Source organism: Mycotypha africana (assembly GCF_025528875.1).
Source record: "Mycotypha africana strain NRRL 2978 chromosome Unknown BDF20scaffold_1, whole genome shotgun sequence".
NCBI classification, from domain to species: Eukaryota; Fungi; Mucoromycota; class Mucoromycetes; order Mucorales; family Mycotyphaceae; genus Mycotypha; species Mycotypha africana.
This window is the reverse complement of record NW_026515725.1, coordinates 1,480,851-1,501,090: the sequence shown is the minus strand read 5'-3', so window position 1 is coordinate 1,501,090 and position 20,240 is coordinate 1,480,851. Positions and strand designations below refer to the sequence as shown.

The following is a 20,240-nucleotide window of genomic DNA, read 5'->3' as shown; positions in this document are numbered from 1 at the left end:
TATCCAGCTGGCCAATGATTAGTACATTAGTTTAAGTAATGATGCATTAAGTTCAGAGTCTGTTCCACGGACCTCTTAACATAGCAAAGTGTAAGAATATTAGTTTCTTGTTACCTTTTTCCTATTGCAGTTTTGTTTATCCTTTGATTTAATTGAATAAATTGGGCGGTAATGGCACTCCTCCATTCAATACGACAATGCTTTATTCTGCTCCTTAGGGTTGCCCTCAGTCATTCTGACATCAGCGAGATAATGATCCAAATCATCCGACCTATTACCATCTTTTTGAGCAAATGACTATTAATGGCAGTGGTTTGTTTAACTTCATCTACATGTATATTTTGTTGAAGTATGCTTTCAAACGTACCTTAATCACTCTCGCTTGTATTGATAAAACCAGTCCATAACCATGCTGTACATCTTCTAATTTTAAGGCCAAATTCTGCAAACAATCTATTGCTTTGACAGATCTTCCTGTTTTATAATAAACCCTTGCTAAATTAATTCTTGGAAACCGTCGTGATTCTAATTTAGTATATGTAAGATTGTTTATAATACCTTTAGATATTATCATAATACTTGTGCTTGCCAATCACCTGGCGACTCGAAGCCACTAAATTAATTGTATTTAAGGTTGTATGATATCTATTAGCCTTGCTACAATAATTTGTACTTCAGAGGCAGTTATTGTCAAAGGAAAGGATATATGACTTGGAACATCTAATTGATAAAAAGCATCATTTGTATCGTCAATAATGATACCGAAAATGCTTGATAGCTGCTTTCTCTTCATCAATAGCACTGTCACGACCGGCTATAGAATTTGTCACTATTCGGCGTGCTTTTTGATTAACGTAGCTAAGCAAAATGTGTTCTGCTTCCATTCTAACAGTCAATATCAACACTGTTCGCATTAATGTGGGTTATGCAAAGGCGGTTTCCAACTATAATTACACACCTGTTCCTGAAGATCAATTTTCGTACCTGATTCCTGCGGGTGGAATTTTTTGATATTTCCTTACTAATTCTGGAATATCCGCCCATTTTTCATTGCAACGAGCTGAATCCAACTCTTTTAAGGCTTTAAGAACTTCGCTTTTGCAGCCACTTCCATCGTTTGTAACTAGAAGCTTACCAGAAAGAGCCAAACCAAAAAAAAAAAGAAAGATTCGCGGTGGAGAAGCACAAAATTGGGATTGATTTTCTCAATGAAAATAGGCTATAAAGCACGTGTAATGTCACAAATCAAGAAGTTCTACTTTTTCCCTCTGTTGTAAGCATCCTTTATTTTGTAAATATAATATGTGTGGATAGTAATTGATAGTAAGATATTAAACAGGCGGAAACGAGAGGACATGTTGGTTTTATAAGCTTGTTCGATTGTAAGAAGGATGAATGGCCAGTCCTTGCTTTATCATTTTAGCTAATGTAACAAGTATGACTTTTAGAAGATAATAAAATGTGTGTGTAATAAAGTGTGTATATATATGTATATAATTGACAGAATTCTCCAGGTCTCAAACAAAATTGACCATTGTTATTAGCTTAGTTATTTAAGAGCGTCTTTTTAAGTTGGATGATAACCATTCTAAACCTTCGTAAAGACCATCACCTAATTCATACGATTGTAAAGTTGCGTGCGTGTCAAACATTATTCATTTTGAAAGGGAGATTCAATTAAATGAACTTACCACTCGTAGCACATGCAGTTTGAATGTACCAGTGTCTGTTTCTCAAGGAATGAAGACCGAGTTTATCAGTGATTTCAGCAGCGTTCATAGCATTAGGAAGATCTTGCTTGTTGGCAAAAACAAGCAAGAGAGCGTCACGAAGCTCATCCTCGTTCAACATACGTTGAAGTTCATCACGAGCCTCAGAAATACGATCACGATCATTAGAGTCAACAACGAAAATAATGCCCTGGGTATTTTGGAAGTCTAAAGAGAAAAAGAAAAAATATGTCATTACAATTCGCGTTAAAGTTCGCACTTTTGGAAGAGATGGTCTTAATTTGCCAGCCTATTTCAGCATTATTTCACTTTCGTCCTTCTTTATCTGCGCTCTTTATAAGTAAGTTGCTTTCTTTTTGAAAACTTACAATGTCTCCAAAGAGGACGGATTTTATCTTGTCCTCCTACATCCCAAACAGTGAAAGAGATATTTTTATATTCGACAGTTTCGACATTAAAGCCTAAGTGTGTTTAAACATTTGCGTAATAGATAATATCCAAATGTCGAAATTAACAGACAGATAAGTATATATGTGTCGTGCAGATGACGAAAGATAATCATTCTTACCGATGGTGGGAATGGTTGTGACGATTTCACCTAACTTGAGCTTATATAAAATGGTAGTCTTACCAGCGGCGTCAAGACCGACCATAAGAATACGCATTTCTCTCTTACCGAAGAGTTCAGAGAATATTGAAGAAAAGCTAATACCCATTTTTGATTGTTAAAATAAGAAAAACTATACTGTTGAGAGAAAGGGAAAAGAAGAAAAACAACAATCCCAACTAAATTTATAAATAAAAGGTCTCTCTCCAATCAAGCCTGTGCTGATAGCTTTAGTGTAACTCCGATGCTTTCTGTTATCACTGGCTCCCCAGATCGATCCTTAACTGTGCTGAAAGATTTCATTACAGCAGACCAAACAACCTCTTTTTATGATGAAAGAGCCATGAAAGTCTTACTGTTTTGCATAAATCTATGAATAGATAGCAACAATCTAAATAACTAGCTCGTACTACATATTAGAATCTGATAAATTTGCTTGATATCATATTTTTTTGCTCTTTGAATTTGATGTCATGCGACATATCTGTGTCGTGTTCATTTCTCATTTAACAGCTTTTCGCTCTGTATAGCTAAAAACAAAAGGAGTGTTTGTAACGATTGAAAAGTTTATTATACGTGGCCGAAAACCATTGTAAGAAATATGTAGTAGCAACTTGGTAAATTTCGAAAGAAAAAAAGAAATAAATTAATAGGGTAGAGTGATATTCAATTTAGGAGACATTATACATTAATTAGCAGTTGCCCGCTTAATGGTGGTTTCAAAATTTCTTAGAATGTTAATAAACGATATGCATTTCCCTACGCATTATGTTTATAAGAGAACTATATATATTGCTATTTTGCTGATGTAGCAGTATAATAGAAGTAGAGGTACCTGCCGATTCTGTTACTGATACTAGATCGCTGCTTCTTCATTTTGGCACTCCGTAGCCATACGTTTTTGTCGTTGCTGTTGATATCGATGCTGTTGGTGTGGAGAATTATTTATGACGAAGATGTCCTGCAACCAATATCGTAGACTAGATTGCCGCATTGCTCTTGTCCATATTTGCTGTTTCGACTCTTGATGTTGCAGTAATTTCATGAACTCTTTCTCTCTAGTCCTTCTTCGTAAATGATATTCTTCAGGTGACAGATTCGCTGAGGAGGATGCTGTTCTATTACTTAGTCTGCTTCTTGGTGTCATTGTACGAGCAGTTTTGTTCACGGAACGTTGCTGTTGCTGTCTTCCACTTTGCTGTTCTTGTTCGTACGCATTTTTTGTCTCTTCTTCTTCCTTACTTTTCTCATTTCCGTCATAATAATTATCATCACCATCGTCATCATCATCGTAGTACCTAACCTGACTACTAGTGGCGTTTGAAAGTGGGGTTCCTAAACATAATATACTTCTGCAAATCGCGGCGTACGCGTTTTCTCGTGCTTTTAATTTCTTTTGTATTTCTCTTTTGAATAATTCTGCTTCGGTTGGCGTATTCATAAGCTCCTTATCAAAGATGTGGCTAGAACTGTTGCTTTCTTCGCGTATAGGTAAGCTCTTTTCAACAGTTCCAGTCATTTGCATGCTTTGTGTAGGCGTAGGTTCTGGTATTGATGAGTTTGAAGATGCTGAGGAAGACATAGACCATTCATATCTCTCATCATGTTCTCCATTATACTCTTCTGGTATATCTTCGCACGTAAAGCCTGATTGCTGGAATGACCGTAGTGGCTGCTTTTCTAGCTGTCTCGCTGACAAAACTATGGGATTCTGGCCTTGTGAAGAATGTTCTTCAAATGATACTGAGGTGCCAGTAGTAGTTATTGTTCCTGATGCGGTTGTATAATGACTCTCAGCATAACAGCTTTGCAAATCATTACTGTCATGCATTAAGGCAGCATTTTTAGTGAATGTCCTACAGACTGTTCCTGAAAATGTTACACCTGTCTTGTCGTTACCAAGGGTTTGCTTCTCAATCTTCACGCAGCCTACATTTATACTGCTATCCGCCGTGATATTTGAAGCAATCGCAATTTCCAGAAGCTTACCACTTTCTTTGATAGGCTTGCCCAGTTCCTTTTCTACCAGCTGCTCAACATTACATTTTTGCTCAAGGTCTTGCCGCTGATTGTGGTTTCGGATGTTCTCGCCGCTTTCATGCATCTGCTGCTGGTCATTAAATAGCTGTTGCACAGTAATGATAACGTTCGTATCTACATACACAGTTCGAGATTTTTTACTGCTGTGAGGCGAGGGCAACTCACTCGTGGGCTGAGTATGATCACTGGATTCAGCAGAGGAAGATGTTAAGTGACCACTATTTGTGTTCATACTGCTAGAAGTACGTGAGCAACATCCGTTTGAGAATTGATCATGAGGAATTCTATTTGGTGCTTTCTTTTTCTGTGACTCCTCAAAAGCTGAAGATGTTAGGTCTTTCGTACGGTTGGCAGCAGATGTAGAAGGATTAATAGGGTTAATGGCTATTTTCCACTCATTATCGTTTCTTCTTTCACCTGCTGCAATTGTAGCGGAATCGGACAAAGTACCTATATTTTTCTTTCGTTCTGTTGATATCTGTGCTTTGTAATCATTGTTAAGACTGCTTCGACTTCTATTTGAAGGCTCAGAATAGTCAGCCTGTTCCTGTAGTCTTTCTGAAAAAGAGCTGCTTACATTTGAGGTCTCATCAATTTTGTTGTACACGAAATGGTTGATAATGGCTTCAATGTACTGCTTCTGATCAGCATATATGTCTGGAAAAAACTCATGAATAGGCCGTAATTTTGCGCGACAAACAATAACATAATCCTCGGAAGGCCTACTCTGCTCTAAAAATGGTAGCTGTTGACTTTTTGGATTAATATCACTCATTGGCTATAATTTTCACGAAACAATGGGCACGCATGAGAAAAAGGTCAATATGAAATGGAGAATGGTGTATGTTATTGTTTCCTTTCTTTTCTTGTCTTACACTATTGGCGGTATTGCCTGTCATGGAAGTATCTAATGACTGGTTCAGTGGCTCAAATGTACCTTTTCATAAAACAGCTTTCTTCAATAAGGAGATCTTTGCTAGAAGAAAGAGAATAAACCCGCCAAACTCATAACACCTTACATACCCAAATAAAGCTTTTCTGGCCATAAAAATCCATATCTCTTCCATATTCGCACCAACCTATTCCAGGAAGTCTTAGGTTCTTCAGGCCAAGCTTCCATAGCTTCTTTCAAATAGTTTTCAAAACCTGAAGTTAATCTTGCGATGTCTGTCAAGTCTATTACTGCTTTTGTTTGATAGCGTAGACGATGAAGATCCTTTTTCCTTTTGACGGACATGATTCGCTTCAGCTCACCATCATCTTTAAATACTGTTGTGCAGAATTTTAAAGCTTTCAAAGTTTGAGTATCGGAGGGATCAGCAATGCCCGAATAAAACAAGTTTCTGGTCCAATAGGTTTTTGTTTGCATGCACAGGTGAGTTGCTTTCCTCTGCTGTTGGTGATATGAATATGTTGCTTCGCTATCATCATTTATTGTTGCATTTTCTGATATGTTAAAGATTGGTATTATATCAGGAACAGACTGGTGAACAAAGCATGGTTCAAGCGCTAACTTTCCATTAGGAAGGAGAGCTTTATTCCAATCCTTTGTTTGACGGAGAATACGTCGACGTTCATCTTTACTGATTAGAAAATTTGAGGGCATATCACTGTCATTTACCATAGGCCTGTGCGTAAGTAAAGCAACAATTAGTTTTTGAAGGAAGTATGTGAAAAGAAAGAGAAAACTTAACCTATCACAAGGGAACAAAAGAGAAGATCATCGTTTTGCTGCTCTTTTTAACTGCTGACTTTGTAAATGCATCAGTGAGTAACTGATTTGTAAAGAGGGGTATAACCCGTGATCAAATACTTCGTGCAAAATTGTAGAGTACAAAGAGACGGTGCACTTTCTATGCCGCCATTACAGAATAGATTATCTTGTGTTCAAGTGTTATAATTTTCTTGTTGGCATGTTTTTCTATCGTTGACTATTGTTTGTTAAGGTCATAAGTAGCATAGGACAATAGCAGTACATCGAGGGCAATATTATTCATCGTTTTTGAAACAACTGTAATGTGTTGTTAATGTAGATATGTCAATAACTAGGTTCTCACATCAATCTTTAGACGAATGTTCACTGATGGTGGATTGATTTAAAGCGATTAAAGGGAATTTTATTGAAAAGCTGGTACGCAATCAGAAAGTGGCAATGAGGCGATAACAATACGCCCAGCTGGGTGTATACGTATAACATGGCTTGTCCACGCTTTATAATTTGTCTCTTTATGTTCAAAAAACTAAATATACCCAATATTAAATGCTGAACCTCATGATTGCCTTCATTTGAATGCATAAAATAAAAAGTACATTCGCCATTTTATTGTTTGTAAAGCTTTATCATATTTGAACAGTGCGCAATTTGCAGATCAGATCATGCAAAGGATGCGCTTAGCTAATTTAAGCTCCTTTGACTGTCTGTGCAGCCACGAGAAATTAAAAAAAGCAATGCATAACTAATATCACTTGATTGAGTGCTTGACGAAAATAGTAGTATTGACTTCATTAATGCTTTGAAATTGTTGCGATTTATCATGTTTGTTTCGTTGTTACGTTTAAAGAGAGGTTTTTTTTTGGTTTTTTTTTTTTTTTTTTTTTTTTTTTTTTTTTTTTTTTTTTTTTTTTTACGTTTAAGTTTCGTTGTTACAGTAACTCTACTTCAAATTCAGACGATATTAGTTTTTTTTTTGGACAAATAAAAAATTACTTTTAGATACTTAGCTTACCTTTTGTGAATAAATTAAAACGTTAGTTTGGAGACGGATAGTAATTTATGTTCAGACTTTTTACCTGTAATGATCTAAATCTCTTGCGAGAAGCCGTGTTTGCTACGGTGATCTTTTTTTATAGGGCTGAAATTCAGTGGGTCTTCCTTTGTTCGACCAAATTGACAATGATATTGTCATCATATTCAAAGATGCGTTAACTCCCGCTGCCAGACAGTTTGGCATTCTTTGCATGACAATACACCTGTTCCCTTAAAGCCTTTAGTATCGACGGTGCACAAAGTAGTATGACAGAGGTTGCAGAGTTTTGAGGTGTTATATTCGTTGATTGTTAAATAATCAAGCCACCTTCAGCTTCACGTCTTTTCAGTGCTTTAAATAATCTGCCAACAACACCACACCTTAAACCTTTGAGCTTCACATTATCCTTCCCAAACATACCAGCCCCAAAAACAACCAGCGGAACCTTGTCCATGGGTTGTACGAAGGGACTTTGCTTCCTTTTCCTAGTCCCATAAAAAGAGTTATTAGCCATATTTGATTGTAGATCAAAAACAAACTACTGATTTACTTTTCGGTCAGAATATCATGTTCCTTCTTCTTTCTGGTATTCTTCTTCCACTTCTTTCTCCTTTTTTTCTTCCTCATTATACGATTTCGTCTTGACCGATCATATTTTGAAGCACCGTGCGTCAACATATTAACCATCGGCTGAATGACCCTTTGCTTACCTTGATACAGCGTAAAACGATCTTTAGCGCCACTTGACCCGTAGAACTCCAAAAGAGTATCGATATTTGACATGATGTATGAGACATAATCATGATGTTTTGACAAACTGGAGGTCCTAAGGAAGGGGATATCGCTTTCAACTTGATTTATACCTTCACTTCTTTTTTTTACATTTTTTTTTGGAGAGGCTGGTAGTCCCTGTCAAATGATAATACTCCTTCATGCTTCATTTTCGTATTTGCTGATCTTGAAATCAACAGTAGCACTGAAAACGCTTTTCCGATTAGGGTCAACAAATATGGGGACGTATGTTTGTTTTACTCAGATTTACTAAAATCATCCAGAGATAAATCTAAATTTTTGTATGTAGATGCAAGGGCAACATGTCGTCTTTTGTAGAATACAAAGTCTACTGAGAAGCCATCGGTTCTTATTATGTTGCCAAAAAGCACCGTATTACTTATTTGGAGTAAGTGATGAGAGACTATTATTTACACGAATGTCAGTACAATGAGTATTAACAGCTGTATGTTTTGTACCTACTTTCTATAACGCAATGACTGGAATTTAAAATACGATAAAACAGCTCTAGTTGATCGTGATAACCACGAGGTAGCTTCTGCCTTGTAAAACAAGAGAGAGCGTTCACGCTCACAGTGACAAATCGCCATCGTATAGAGGCAGTTGGCAGCACAGAAAATAATCTCGGTAAACGAGTCTTCTTACATCGTAGGATTTGTGGGCAGCATGTTCTTTCTCCAGCTCATCATTGATCAGAAATAAAAAGGGGACAAAGCAACCAGGGTTTACACTAAGAGTAGACAAGTTTATCCTTTCCCCCATTCTTTGCTTCCAAGGTTGATAAAAGCCGATAATGTTTGATTTTACCTCTTCAGTGAGGTGAATGCTCGCTGGCCATGATGTTTCTCCTCCAACAATCTCTTGATAGCAAAAAAGCTTCACAACTTCACGAACCAGTGAAGGTAATGACTATATCATTCTAGTTAGTAAAAGAAATATGAAAGTACATTTTTTTTGAACCAAACTTACGCTAAACTTCTCTTGCATTCTGTAAACTAAAAAAAAAAAAAGAAAAATAATTGTTTCTTCCAAGGTTGGCAGTAATTTGTAATTTTTAGTTTGATGTTGTCAATGAGGTAATTGCTTTTTGGCCATTGAGGCTCTCCGCAACAAATCTCTTGATAACAGAAACGGGTTACAATGTCATGGGCCAGTGATGGGTGCATTGACTATAATACGTACAGATTAAAGTGAGTTCTTAGAAAGCATAATGCATCGCTCCAGTCTCAACGTACCACAAACATCATTTGCAACTTTAACTTCAAAACATATACAAGCCTTTGTTCAAAATTTTCAACAATATGGTTGAGGCAGGAAGTAGCGATCTCCGTACAGGCTTCAGAAATGCACTGGAAGATTTCTGGTACGAGGATTTTGGAGCGTGTAAATGACGGGTAATTAAAGTTGTTGTAGGCTTCTATAAACCCATTTGGAAGTACTGATGTGTTTTTGACTGTTTGTCCATTGATTATTTGAATCACTGTGACCAAAAGTTCTGCGTGAGCAGACACTTTGGGGCAACATATGCCGAGTTTTTTAAAACGTAATGGTTTATGAATATTCTTGCTTTAAATACCAGATAACGGACAGTTGATGAGGCTTCAATTATTTCCTCCTTAAGGCTATCTCTGTATTCATCAAAAATACAATTATCAAACGGAATTTTTCTAGTAAAAACTTGATAATTGTCACCTAAATTCTGTTTGAAAACTTCAGTCTTCCTTGGAATGTGGTCAGGGCACAGAGGGGAGTTTGCGGATGAATGGCCTGGCTGTTAACATTTACTGCAAATTGTGTGATTCTGATTCTCATTCAGGTTTTCTTCTATCCTGGCTCTCTTTTTCTTTTACATCAAAGCTCTGACTTCTTTTCTTGCCTCTGCTAGAGCCAACTACAAATTCAAATGTTTATAACTGTTTATCTAATATCTTGGTTTTGATAATCTAACTTACCATCATCAGCAGAGGATGTTTTGTAAAAATCACATTTGAAATAGTCTTTGGTGAAATGACCTTGTTTTTTACAGTCAACGCATATAGCATCTAGAAATACATACTGTAAATTTAAACTCGTTGTTCGATAATAATTTGACTTTTTTTTACCTTCAAAAGCATCTGCTTTACGGTTTTCAAAAACCTGACGCTTTTTTTCAAGAATAATCGACTAGAACATGACTTTGTAAAATAAGTGAAAGAGAAAATAGACAACAAAAACAGATCAAAATTATTATAGATATATTACAACACCAATTTGTGATGATTCAGGTTTTTTTGCTGATATGGATGTTTATCTCCTTTCAATTGTTCTTCGGTTAATCCACCAAAGCAGTTGAAAGAAGTAAGTCTATCAAATACTCTCAGTGGTTATTACTCGAATAACATTAAGTTTGAAGCACATTTGACAAAATAGCTAAACATTATGGCTATAATATTCTTACCTATATGTCATAATTTACACATACTAAATCGAGCTATTGCAGAGGTACTGCTCAGGACAGTATTCGATTACATGAAGTCTTTATCCAATATTACAGGTCACAAGCACAAATTCCAATTCGTTTTTGAGGATTTGTTTTCTAATTTTTTTTTAACTTCATTCAAATAATCTCAATTAAATATCTAAAATTATAATTTTTTCGTCCACAAAAAAACCGACACTGTCTGAATTTGAAGATATGAAAACTTGTGTTGTACCTTTTCCAAAATTTAAAAAACTCGAACTTTCTGTGATCGCTCAATTTTTCACTTTAGACTTTCCACTCCAACACCTCACCGCCGATGGCCAGTCCTTCAACTCTGGTTTATTTCAATCAGCAAGTGGCTGGTCATGATAAACTCATGTCCATGCCTACCAGTAACCTTATAATTGTCAAGCCATGCACTAAAAAGGAAGTTGACTTTTATCAAGATGCCCAAGGTTATCCTGATTTGTTGGATTTCATCGCGGAATGCTATGGCACTTTACGTGCTGCAACAGAAAAAGAACTAGAATTACTAGACAGCACAGAATTGAATGACGTCAACAATGATATACCTCTCAAACTGGATACCAACGCTGCCTCTACTTCTACAGATCATATCCTTTTGAAAATTTTACTCAAATCATAGTCAGACGATATCCGACCTTTTACTACTCATATTATCATTAACTCTTATTCTTCTTCACAAAACTTATGCTTAGAGAATATATCGCATGGATTTACTAGACCTTGTATTATGGATTTAAAAATGGGATCTCTATTATATGATCAAGATGCAACAACAGAAAAACGAAATAGAATGATTCACCATTCTAAAACAACTACTTCAGGATCATTAGGATTGAGAATAAGCGGTATGAAGGTAACTGGGTTCAGGGATGCTGATATGAAATAGTTGCTGCTGCCTCTTGTAACACAATCACTAAAAGAATTAAGTCTTTCTTATTCAGGTTTATGATTCAATAGATAGAAGATATGCTACTTATCAAAAAGCATACGGGAAGAGCCGGACACCCGAAAATATCAAAGAAGCTATTTTAGCTTATCTGTTTCCAACATCACGGTATGGTAAAGCTAGTGAGGAATACAGAATTTATGTGGATGATCTCTCCCAACGGCAACCAACAACAACAACAACAGACGTCGATCAATTGGAGCCACAGCAACAGGAAGAAAAGCAGCACATAATCAGAGAGAAGTTACCGACCAAATATACAAGATGGATCATAGAATGTTTTATAGACACCATTAAGGAACTTAGAGCAGTCATCATGAGTCATCCTAATTTACGTCTAATCGGCTCCTCGATTTTGTTTATTTACGAGGGAGATCGTACAGTAGCAGAAAAGACATGGAATTATATGTTAGAGGAGGATAGCAAGCCTAACAAAAAAGATAAGCAGAAAGGAAATGTTGCTGAGGACGAGGAGGTAGAAGAGGACGAGACAGATACACCAAAAATGTGCGATTTACGATTGATTGATTTTGCACATTCAGATTGGCAAGCCGAGAGAGAAGAACAGGATCCTGAACTTCTGAAGGGATTTAGTAATATAATAGACATCCTAGAAGAATGTTTGAAAGAACAAAAACTGCAAAACCTTTAATAAAACGATGCAAGGAGATGAATTATCTACAAGCTTTGTCTATATTCAAATTGTCAAATATGCATCAAAGAGATATCTATATTGGTAGTGTGTGTCAAGTTTTCTCTTTAAATAGTTGTGTGCTTCAAATAATAGCGACGAGACGGTTCAAAGTAAAGAATCAATGTTTTTTGGGTATCAATTGTTTGTTCCAACTGCATTTTATTAGTCATATATGACTCTCTTAGAACGCACTGGTATTGTTGGCTACATTTCACTATTTCGTCGTCACCTTTGCATCGTTCGGATCATCCAAAGCTTTCGTGTTGTCAAGATGAATACGGACAGACTCATTATAGGCAGACCACATGTCGGCTATGAGTACCACATCACTATTGTACCTGTTTAATGTCTCTAACTTCTGGTTCAAATCTGTCATTGTCTGGTTGAGCCTTTTGACATTAGTAACGATACGGATTAGTAAAGCGCTTTGCTGCTGTTCGTAAGGATTTTCCATCTTTGCAAATCGCCTAGATTGACAGACAAAGAAATTAAAAGAATGATTGAGGCTTCTTAAAAACACGATTCAAGCGCGTTTTTGGGTTTCAGCTCCGCTCAATTCCACTTTTTTACACGCGAATTGAATTCTTTCTTCTTTTGTAGCTGTTGTGTACCTTGAGTAAAGTGGATTGGAGGCGTAACATAATGACAACAACATTAGCAGAGAAGGCTGTTAATAGTACTGTTATTGATGAGGAAGTTATGGAAGACATCGCACCCTTACGAGTCAGAAAACGGCCGAAAAGAATCATTGAAGAAGAAAGCGATGACAGTAATGCTGATAGCAGTAGTGAAAGTAGCGAGGATGAGGACAACATTCCTTTGAACCAACGTAGTCGTTTTAAAGCACAAAGAAAACCTCAAGAGGTGACAGTGCGAATTCATGTACCAACATTAAAGCGGAAGAATTTCAATAAAAAAAAAAAGCTTACCGAGAATAAGGAACCACTTCCTCAAGTAGCGACGCCTCCATCTACTACAAAAAGCAAGATATTTGATTTGTCAAAAAGGTCAAAAGTTCATCGAACTACAGCAACGAAAACAAGATCTACTCTGCAAAATGCAGAGGAAAAGCCATCCAAATCACCTACTCTTTACACACCTACTTCTGCTAGCGAACCAATAGCAACGCCATGTGTCGCAGCAAGGGAATCTGTGATCGGGACTGATGGTTTCAAGGTGCCCTCAATAGAGAAAAACGAATTCGAAACACCTTTACCGCTATTAGTGTCCAATCGAAAGTGCTCAGAATCAAAACCCGGAGGGTTTAAAGTGCCTTTGATGCCAGCATCAGAGAATGGTAATTTCAAAGTACCCTTGCTGCCTTCATCGAAATCCAACAAAATGACAGTGTCTTTACAACCTACAGATACCGCTAAAAGCAATGACAATTTCAAAGCACCATTGGCCATATTCAATGACCCTTCGACTATGTCTAGTAGCAATGAATCCTCAGGCACCGACTGTAAGTTTTTGAAATTACTATGCATTTTCTTCCCTTTTCTCTAATCTATCCACTACCTTTAATACCTATCAGTAATTTCAAGTCGATTGAACCATTATATTAAGATGATTTGCGCTGATCTCGACAAATTTAATGAAGATAAGATCAAACAAAGTGATTCACTTTTAACCTTCAGCAACAACGACGATATACCTATGCTAGACATCACAGTAATGAGGAAATTTCTCTTTTTAACTCGAAACGTTGTCAAACGTGATAAATCGACGAACTCCATCGATGATATGGAGAAATTCAGTAAGGTAGTCAGCTTGATGGAAAATAATGTAACAGTTGCTACTGAGATGGATGCAATAGATCATTACAGTAAGAATCCTCAAGAGAATGGAAAAAGTGCTTTAAGAATGATAACAACTGTAGCAGAAGCATTAGAAGCATGTTGTGTGATTCTTGAGGTATTATTATTGGTGGATAACAGCAGCGATAGCAATAAGAAGCTTTTGTCAAAAGATTTAGTGACGAGCTGTTTACATCTGGTACGAAACCAATTAGACTTTACAATATATCCGATCATCGATTTGAGTCTGTTCGCAGACGAGGGTGATGATGATTTATTTACAACCACTCAAGCATACCATTTTGTCAAACTTATACAATCTTCTTCACAAGCCCATAAAAGGACAATTGCCACATTCCTACCCAACATCATTCGTTTCTTCCGCCAACTTTATTCGCTCATTCAATCTGAGGAGCTTGGCGATGATGTCCTTGTTATTATTGCCTACATCAGTGTAGCTCCATTTTCTCACGAATTTATTGATAATACTATCAATTCATGTATTTTATTCGACGATAGTAATGACAGGGTAACCACCAATAACAGTAGCGTAAAGAACGACTATTCCACTTTCAACCTGTATGAGCAACTCAAATATTGTGCCCTTGATATATTGAAAAATATTTTCAGCCATTACCCTAAACAGCGAAAATGGATCTTTGAAGAAATTTTGACCAGTATAGGTTCCTTAACTGCAGTTATTGATAGTGGCAAGCAACGTCGTTATAGATTGCAGGATAATCGATCCATTCACATTACAAGTGCTTTATTCATGCAGTTGGTACAATGTTGTGCCGCGATTACGGATGCCACTTCCCATCGAAACTGGTTCAAAAAGTGGACGATTCAGTATCAGAAAGCAACAAAAAATCAGAATGTAAAACAGCTGAAAATATTAGATGATAAATTGACACAAAGAGCAGCGAATGCATGGAAGTCGAGTACCGAAGCAGCAGCGAGTAGTGCCTCTTTTGTCTTAGAATTTTTGATGTCAAAGTATGTATCATATTGGAAAGGATGTATAGAATGTTTCTTCGAGTGCTAATACCGTATGCATCCTCACAGATGTAAATCGAGGAAGCAAGACTCTATTTCTGTTTACGAATATCGTGAAATTTTGAACCAAACACTCGAAGATATTATGACAGTTTTAAATGATCCCGAATGGCCTGTAGCAGAGCTCATTATCAGAGTCTTCAGCCGTCTTCTGGTAAGATTAAAATGGATTATAGACATAAACCATTTTCATTGAACTGAAAATTAAACGACTGTGTCGATAGATGTCTCTGTTGGAAGAAAATACAAATGACCACTTCCTCAAATCCATTGCCATTGAATGGCTTGGCAATATAGCCTGCAGAATCAAAACTGACTATAATAGACTATCTGGAACAGCCGGAGCTTACGGGCCTGAATGGATCTGCTCGATGCATGAAACGTTGCCGATGAATTTGGGGATGGAAACACCAACCAGCTCTATTGCCCTTATAGATCAATGTCGTAAAAAGCTATTGGATTATATTATACAAGAAAATACCAGTGAGAGCATTGCTCAGTATTACTTATGTAATTGGGGTTTCATGGAATCGGTTCTTTGGTTGAAAGCAAATAAGGGTTGGGAAGCTGAAGACGAAAGACTTCCAACTGTTAAAGCGAAGGATCAAACAGCACCCATAGTGAATGAAGAGAACACCGAAGACAATATCGCTAATGAAGCAGCCATTACTGATACCACGGTTAATCAACGATCGGAAAATGAAGATATTCTGACGGTAGAGCCTGATTCTACAGTTTGTACAAGCATAGACAGGTTATTAGGCAAGGACAACGGTATGATTGAGGAAGATTCAAAATGGCCGAAAGAGGCTGTGTTGCTATTAGAAGATACTTGTAAATATTACTGGTTGAAGTGCTTGAATATTGATTGTCAAGCTTTCCCCCCCTCCAAATTTTGTATACCAAACCATGATTCAATATTAACAGAAGCGACCAGTAGAGAAGACTACAATTTACTGTGTGTACTTCTAGCCTCTCGTCAAACACTTTATACTAGTTTACATTATATCATTGCTGAGCTACTTACTTGTTTAGAAAAGGATGGCGTTGTTTATCGAACCAAATCCCTCAAGGCTTTCGAGAAATTGGCTATTCAAGTACCTGAAATCATGAATGATACGCGTATTCGTACAGCCATTCTGCATCGTGTTCATGATAACTCCCCTTCTGTCCGTGACGCTGCTCTCAAAGTTGTAGCACGGTTTTTAGTTCAACTCAATTATGATCAAGAAAATGTGAAGCTGCTGCATAAACTCTATAATGTTGTAAGCGGAAGAATTATTGATACAGCAGTGCCAGTTCGTAAAAGATTAGTGAAGCTGTTAGCCGATCTCTATCCCAAATTTTCGGATCTTAACATCAAAACGGATATTGCTTCAAAATTGATCTTGAGAATGAGCGATAAAGAAGTGCTAGTAAATCAGTTAGCGTTGAAAGCAACTCAGAAAATTTTGTTCGAGCCGTTTAAAGAGATGGATAAGGGTCAAGGCGCCAATGATTACTTCGGCTATTCATATGCTAATTCACCGAAAAGTCGGAAACACAAGATCACGCAATTGACAAGTATCATTACAGGTGCTGTGTCAAAATTGAATTCGACCTTTATAGGCCAGAATATCGCTTTAACACAAATCATTCAAAAGGTAACAGAATTATTTCTAACTATTTAGCGTATTGCATTTACTTATTTTGACTATTTCTTGCTTTAAATGTAGACACTTGATGGGGCCGACGATAAGGATAAATTGTGGTATGATAAAGTATTCCAATGGATTGTAGATTGCTTGTTTGACGGATTAATCAAATTCGAAGAAGAGGATAATTCCGAAGAGTTCATCAATTGTTTGGCAACTGTATATTCTTTTACCAAAACATGTCCTGATATGTTACGCGAATCACACATTTCTTTGCTGCAACCTTATCTTACTGTTACAGCGAAGGTAAGTTAGCTCGCATAGTGTAGATAAGCTTACAATTAGTATACTAAATGAACATTTGATTTACTTGCATAGGCTGATTGGGTTAAAGCGCACTATACTCTTACCATTTATCGTGACGTTTTACCTAATATGAAGTATCATGATCCAAGCTTTATCCATTCCGTTGAAAGACTGCTGATGCAGCTTCTCGGTCGTTGTCCACTAAACTTAATACCGGATGGGGTGTCTTGCTTATGTACTATCGTAGATAGTCTATCTCACCGATACGATATTCTTATCAAAATGCTTGGCTCATGTATAAGTAAGTAATACATAATCCTTGCTTCAGTTTAAAATGATGTATACTAAATAGTTCACTTGCAAAAATTATAGCTAAATTAAGCGGTCTTCGTGAGCTCATCAGAAGTGGTCGCGAGTCAGATATCAACTCCTACGCTGGTGTCTTGAAGATGTTATTGATTTGTGGACTATTATGCCAGCACTTCGAGTTCGACAAGAGACGCGAACAAAATCCTGAAGATATGAAATCACTGGACTCTATTTATAAGGGCAGTATCAATCTGTTAGTGTTCGATATATTACAGTTCTTTACTAGTGAGGAAATGTACAATCTTGAAGCAGTATCAGTAACAGAAAGAGAATCCAGCAACAAGGGTATGACACTTCGCATGACTGCTCTACAAGGCCTTGGCTACCTTTTCGCTTCTTATCCCACCTTCATGATATCTCAGGCCAGCATTAAACTGATGGACAATATACTCTCATTGTCGAACGAGGAATCTGCAGCTGTCGAAATGAAAATTCAACTTATGCATGTATACCAAGAATTCCTGGCTGCCGAAGAAAAGCGATTAGGCAAAAAAGAAATTCTGGCAGGCGAAGCGCTTGCGATAAAAAGCAAAAGTTTAATAGACGTCGATACTCTGTTAGGTAATACAGAAGAATATGCCGAACTAGGCGTCAATGGGTCGTTGATGCAGCGATACTTGAAGAAAATTTTGCAATGCACACTCTCGAATGAATCCGAGCAATTGCGTTATGCTGCTTTTGAAGTCGTTTCATCGATCATTGAGCAAGGCCTAGCTCATCCTGTATTATGTATGCAAGTTATTGTCGCTGCAGAAACTAGTATGGATATGACATTGCGTATGAAGGCTTATTATTTGCATAAATATGCCCATGATAAGTATGGCCAGTTACTATATGTTCAATTGAACGAGTGTTTCAGTACATCATATGCATATCAAAAAATCTCATCCGGTGATAACGTTAAAGGTAGTGTGGAAGCAAATGATTTTGTGCCAAATAAGAACGCGTGATAACATAGCTTTATATAACTCTCAGGTTATAGTAGGGGAAGAGGAGGTGATGCTAAAGTAGAGTCTGTTCTCGGTTTGACTTATTCAGTTTTGAAAGAAAAGAAGAAATCTAAGCTTGATTTCTTATGCGGGCTGATCAAACCTTTTGAATACGATATGAAAACTGCGTCAGCAGATGATATTGATATTGGCTACCTTCAATATCTTGCAGAAAATGCTATATCCTTAGACTTAGGCTCTACGGATGAAGTGCTCCATATGGTTCACATTATGGATCGTATTTTCTTTACCACAGGTGCTGATCTTTCGTCCTATATCCAATATCTGAAGAAAAAAGGTGTGCTCAGTAACGCGAGTCTTGAGAATGAAGTTGTGACAAACAACGAAAGCACTAGCACTGCTTTGGATGATGACATTACTGTGACATTCAAACTAGCTATTGCTATGTGTATTTTACTGTATACGAAAAATTTGCTTGTAGAATTATATGATATACCTGATGAGTAAGTCTGCTGTTACTTGTACTTTCATTGACCATTGTTGTAGTAACAATTCCTTTCTTCATTAGTGAGATACGTGAATTTAACCCACTTACATCAAAGCTCAAACCACGAGATGTTACAAGAGATATGGAAATGGAGCAGTTTATTGACTGGGACAAATTACTGTACTTCCAAACAGGGCGTTTGAATATGCAATCTGGATTGGATGCTTGTCTCAAATTCGAACAGCTACTAATGAATGATACCACAATAGACCATGATACCTCTGATTCCATATAATAGCAGTATTTATATATATATCACTTTGTTTGGCACAAAATTTTTGATACAAATATTTCTAAGTGGATTAGTTGTAGAACAGTTACTCTCTATCATTCTTCTGCTTTGCAATTTTATCTAAATTCACTTATCTGAAGTTGCTTTAATGATGAACATATTGCAGCTTTTATTTTGTATAAGGGGACTTTTACGGTTGTACTTGAAAGTACGTGTTGTTGAATGTAACTCTTTGAAGGGTTGTTTGCCTCTCTATGATTTAGAATACATATGCCCTTTTCCTGTTGTTTCGTCATTATCAATGCTCTCAACAGAACTGCGGAATTTGTTGTAAGAGCAATTTTGAGTATTGCTGGAAAAAACACGTGAGAAGGGGTATCTGTAGAATTTGACCTTTTATAAGTACACCTCTGCAACGAGTTTAGAAATAGCAATGTTCTATTATGTAAGTTATATTTTGATAGCTATTCAGGGACTACACCGTAATCGTCATCCCAAGCAGAAGAATATTTTGTTATCTAGCCTCTTTTGAATACGAGGAACAACTGAATCTATCATATGATTGCTTCGCTACTGACGTGATATTTGTATAATCGATATCCTCGGATTATGCTATCAAGTTCGTCTGTCTGTTCGAGTTTTGCGCTCCTTCCTTCAAACTTCTGCTTCTTAGGGAAATCACTTTCATTAACTTTCTTTCTCGATGACTTGTGAATAAATTATGGAACTATATATCGATTAAGGAAGAAAGAAGGCACGTTCCTCATTGTTTTTGTTGTACTTTATCAGAAATAGAAGGACTATATTTTCTTATTTCAAGGATAGCACTGCAAATTAAATACAAAGCTAACCAGAAGTATTGACTCGTACCATTTGGCTTATGCTACCGCGCTTTACTTATCGTTGCTTAAACTTTTGATGTCTGCTATTCTTCATTAATTCTACAATTGATACGTCTTCAATCAAACAGAGTTAGGAGAGAGCGCCACGAGACCGTTAAGCCAGTCTTTCTTGAAGATCATTTTTGGGCTTGTCGTTAATAGCTCTCCTTTACGCGAGCTGACCAACTATTATTGCATTATGTGTAATCCTAACAACCTACTTTTTTTTGTAATTTATATTATCGAGAAGCCCGATAAAGAACACTACACTAATCGAACAAGTTGAGTGAATATATAATTTGAGTGCAAAACTGAAGTGGAACAATTCAAGAAACGATCTAGAATGTTCAAATAACTCATGCAGCTTAGCGAAAATATAATGTAATTAGTAATTGAATATGCCACCATCATTAACAGCAAATAAT

The 20,240-nt window shown here is 36.8% G+C and overlaps 9 protein-coding genes across 9 annotated transcripts; 3 read left to right on the top strand and 6 right to left on the bottom strand.

Moving 5' to 3' along the window:
• Positions 1 to 1,229: 1,229 nt before the first annotated feature.
• Positions 1,230 to 2,605, bottom strand: BDF20DRAFT_950064 (ADP-ribosylation factor). The gene is made up of 4 exons (XM_053084867.1): positions 2,299 to 2,605; positions 2,099 to 2,191; positions 1,692 to 1,937; positions 1,230 to 1,612 (listed from the first exon to the last, which is right to left on the bottom strand). Exons 1-4 carry the CDS (start codon positions 2,444 to 2,446, stop codon positions 1,554 to 1,556), a joined length of 546 nt encoding a protein of 181 aa, XP_052940575.1. The 5' UTR covers positions 2,447 to 2,605; the 3' UTR covers positions 1,230 to 1,553.
• Positions 2,606 to 2,888: 283 nt separating this feature from the next.
• On the bottom strand, positions 2,889 to 5,633 carry BDF20DRAFT_35605 (uncharacterized protein). The gene is made up of 2 exons (XM_053075269.1): positions 5,253 to 5,633; positions 2,889 to 5,155 (listed from the first exon to the last, which is right to left on the bottom strand). The coding sequence occupies exons 1-2, from the start codon at positions 5,274 to 5,276 to the stop codon at positions 3,194 to 3,196; spliced, it is 1,986 nt and encodes a 661-aa protein (XP_052940574.1). The 5' UTR covers positions 5,277 to 5,633; the 3' UTR covers positions 2,889 to 3,193.
• On the bottom strand, positions 4,995 to 6,269 carry BDF20DRAFT_35613 (uncharacterized protein). Its single transcript, XM_053075270.1, has 3 exons — positions 6,072 to 6,269; positions 5,315 to 6,005; positions 4,995 to 5,122 (listed from the first exon to the last, which is right to left on the bottom strand). Exon 2 carries the CDS (start codon positions 5,999 to 6,001, stop codon positions 5,393 to 5,395), a length of 609 nt encoding a protein of 202 aa, XP_052940573.1. The 5' UTR covers positions 6,002 to 6,005; positions 6,072 to 6,269; the 3' UTR covers positions 4,995 to 5,122; positions 5,315 to 5,392.
• Positions 6,270 to 7,434: 1,165 nt separating this feature from the next.
• BDF20DRAFT_919792 (uncharacterized protein) lies at positions 7,435 to 8,087 on the bottom strand (the record flags this gene model as incomplete). Its single annotated transcript, XM_053084654.1, has 2 exons — positions 7,675 to 8,087; positions 7,435 to 7,609 (listed from the first exon to the last, which is right to left on the bottom strand). Exons 1-2 carry the CDS (start codon positions 7,905 to 7,907, stop codon positions 7,435 to 7,437), a joined length of 408 nt encoding a protein of 135 aa, XP_052940572.1. The 5' UTR covers positions 7,908 to 8,087.
• A 65-nt stretch (positions 8,088 to 8,152) lies between these two features.
• BDF20DRAFT_831365 (uncharacterized protein) lies at positions 8,153 to 10,364 on the bottom strand (the record flags this gene model as incomplete). The annotated part of the gene is made up of 10 exons (XM_053078441.1): positions 8,153 to 8,319; positions 8,379 to 8,458; positions 8,491 to 8,825; positions 8,886 to 8,911; positions 9,043 to 9,085; positions 9,152 to 9,482; positions 9,767 to 9,807; positions 9,869 to 9,958; positions 10,019 to 10,079; positions 10,354 to 10,364. The coding sequence occupies 10 exons, from the start codon at positions 10,362 to 10,364 to the stop codon at positions 8,153 to 8,155; spliced, it is 1,185 nt and encodes a 394-aa protein (XP_052940571.1).
• A 329-nt stretch (positions 10,365 to 10,693) lies between these two features.
• BDF20DRAFT_909110 (uncharacterized protein) lies at positions 10,694 to 12,002 on the top strand (the record flags this gene model as incomplete). The annotated part of the gene is made up of 3 exons (XM_053083552.1): positions 10,694 to 10,933; positions 11,024 to 11,257; positions 11,346 to 12,002. 3 exons carry the CDS (start codon positions 10,694 to 10,696, stop codon positions 12,000 to 12,002), a joined length of 1,131 nt encoding a protein of 376 aa, XP_052940570.1.
• Positions 12,003 to 12,055: 53 nt separating this feature from the next.
• On the bottom strand, positions 12,056 to 12,646 carry BDF20DRAFT_35482 (DASH complex subunit dad4). The gene is made up of 2 exons (XM_053075264.1): positions 12,274 to 12,646; positions 12,056 to 12,124 (listed from the first exon to the last, which is right to left on the bottom strand). Exons 1-2 carry the CDS (start codon positions 12,496 to 12,498, stop codon positions 12,110 to 12,112), a joined length of 240 nt encoding a protein of 79 aa, XP_052940569.1. The 5' UTR covers positions 12,499 to 12,646; the 3' UTR covers positions 12,056 to 12,109.
• A 928-nt stretch (positions 12,647 to 13,574) lies between these two features.
• Positions 13,575 to 14,885, top strand: BDF20DRAFT_811360 (uncharacterized protein; the record flags this gene model as incomplete). Its single annotated transcript, XM_053076683.1, has 1 exon — positions 13,575 to 14,885. A coding segment is annotated over one exon (1,311 nt), but the record flags the coding sequence as incomplete, so codon positions are not given.
• A 235-nt stretch (positions 14,886 to 15,120) lies between these two features.
• Positions 15,121 to 18,662, top strand: BDF20DRAFT_812897 (sister chromatid cohesion C-terminus-domain-containing protein; the record flags this gene model as incomplete). The annotated part of the gene is made up of 6 exons (XM_053076834.1): positions 15,121 to 15,630; positions 15,664 to 16,539; positions 16,612 to 16,749; positions 16,909 to 17,137; positions 17,209 to 18,114; positions 18,181 to 18,662. 6 exons carry the CDS (start codon positions 15,121 to 15,123, stop codon positions 18,660 to 18,662), a joined length of 3,141 nt encoding a protein of 1,046 aa, XP_052940567.1.
• Between the last annotated feature and the right edge of the window lie 1,578 nt (positions 18,663 to 20,240).

What these genes read in the sequence shown, in the direction of transcription:
- BDF20DRAFT_950064 (XM_053084867.1), bottom strand. Translation starts at nt 2,446, where the DNA reads ATGGGTATTAGCTTTTCTTCAATATTCTCTGAACTCTTCGGTAAGAGA. An exon ending in CCGTCCTCTTTGGAGACATT is followed by an intron (nt 1,938 to 2,098) that starts GTAAGTTTTCAA and finishes TTTTCTCTTTAG; the next exon opens with ACTTCCAAAATACCCAGGGC. An exon ending in AACTGCATGTGCTACGAGTG is followed by an intron (nt 1,613 to 1,691) that starts GTAAGTTCATTT and finishes CGTATGAATTAG; the next exon opens with GTGATGGTCTTTACGAAGGT.
- BDF20DRAFT_35605 (XM_053075269.1), bottom strand. Translation starts at nt 5,276, where the DNA reads ATGACAGGCAATACCGCCAATAGT. An exon ending in CAGGCAATACCGCCAATAGT is followed by an intron (nt 5,156 to 5,252) that starts GTAAGACAAGAA and finishes TGAAAATTATAG; the next exon opens with CCAATGAGTGATATTAATCC.
- BDF20DRAFT_35613 (XM_053075270.1), bottom strand. Translation starts at nt 6,001, where the DNA reads ATGGTAAATGACAGTGATATGCCCTCAAATTTTCTAATCAGTAAAGAT.
- BDF20DRAFT_35482 (XM_053075264.1), bottom strand. Translation starts at nt 12,498, where the DNA reads ATGGAAAATCCTTACGAACAGCAGCAAAGCGCTTTACTAATCCGTATC.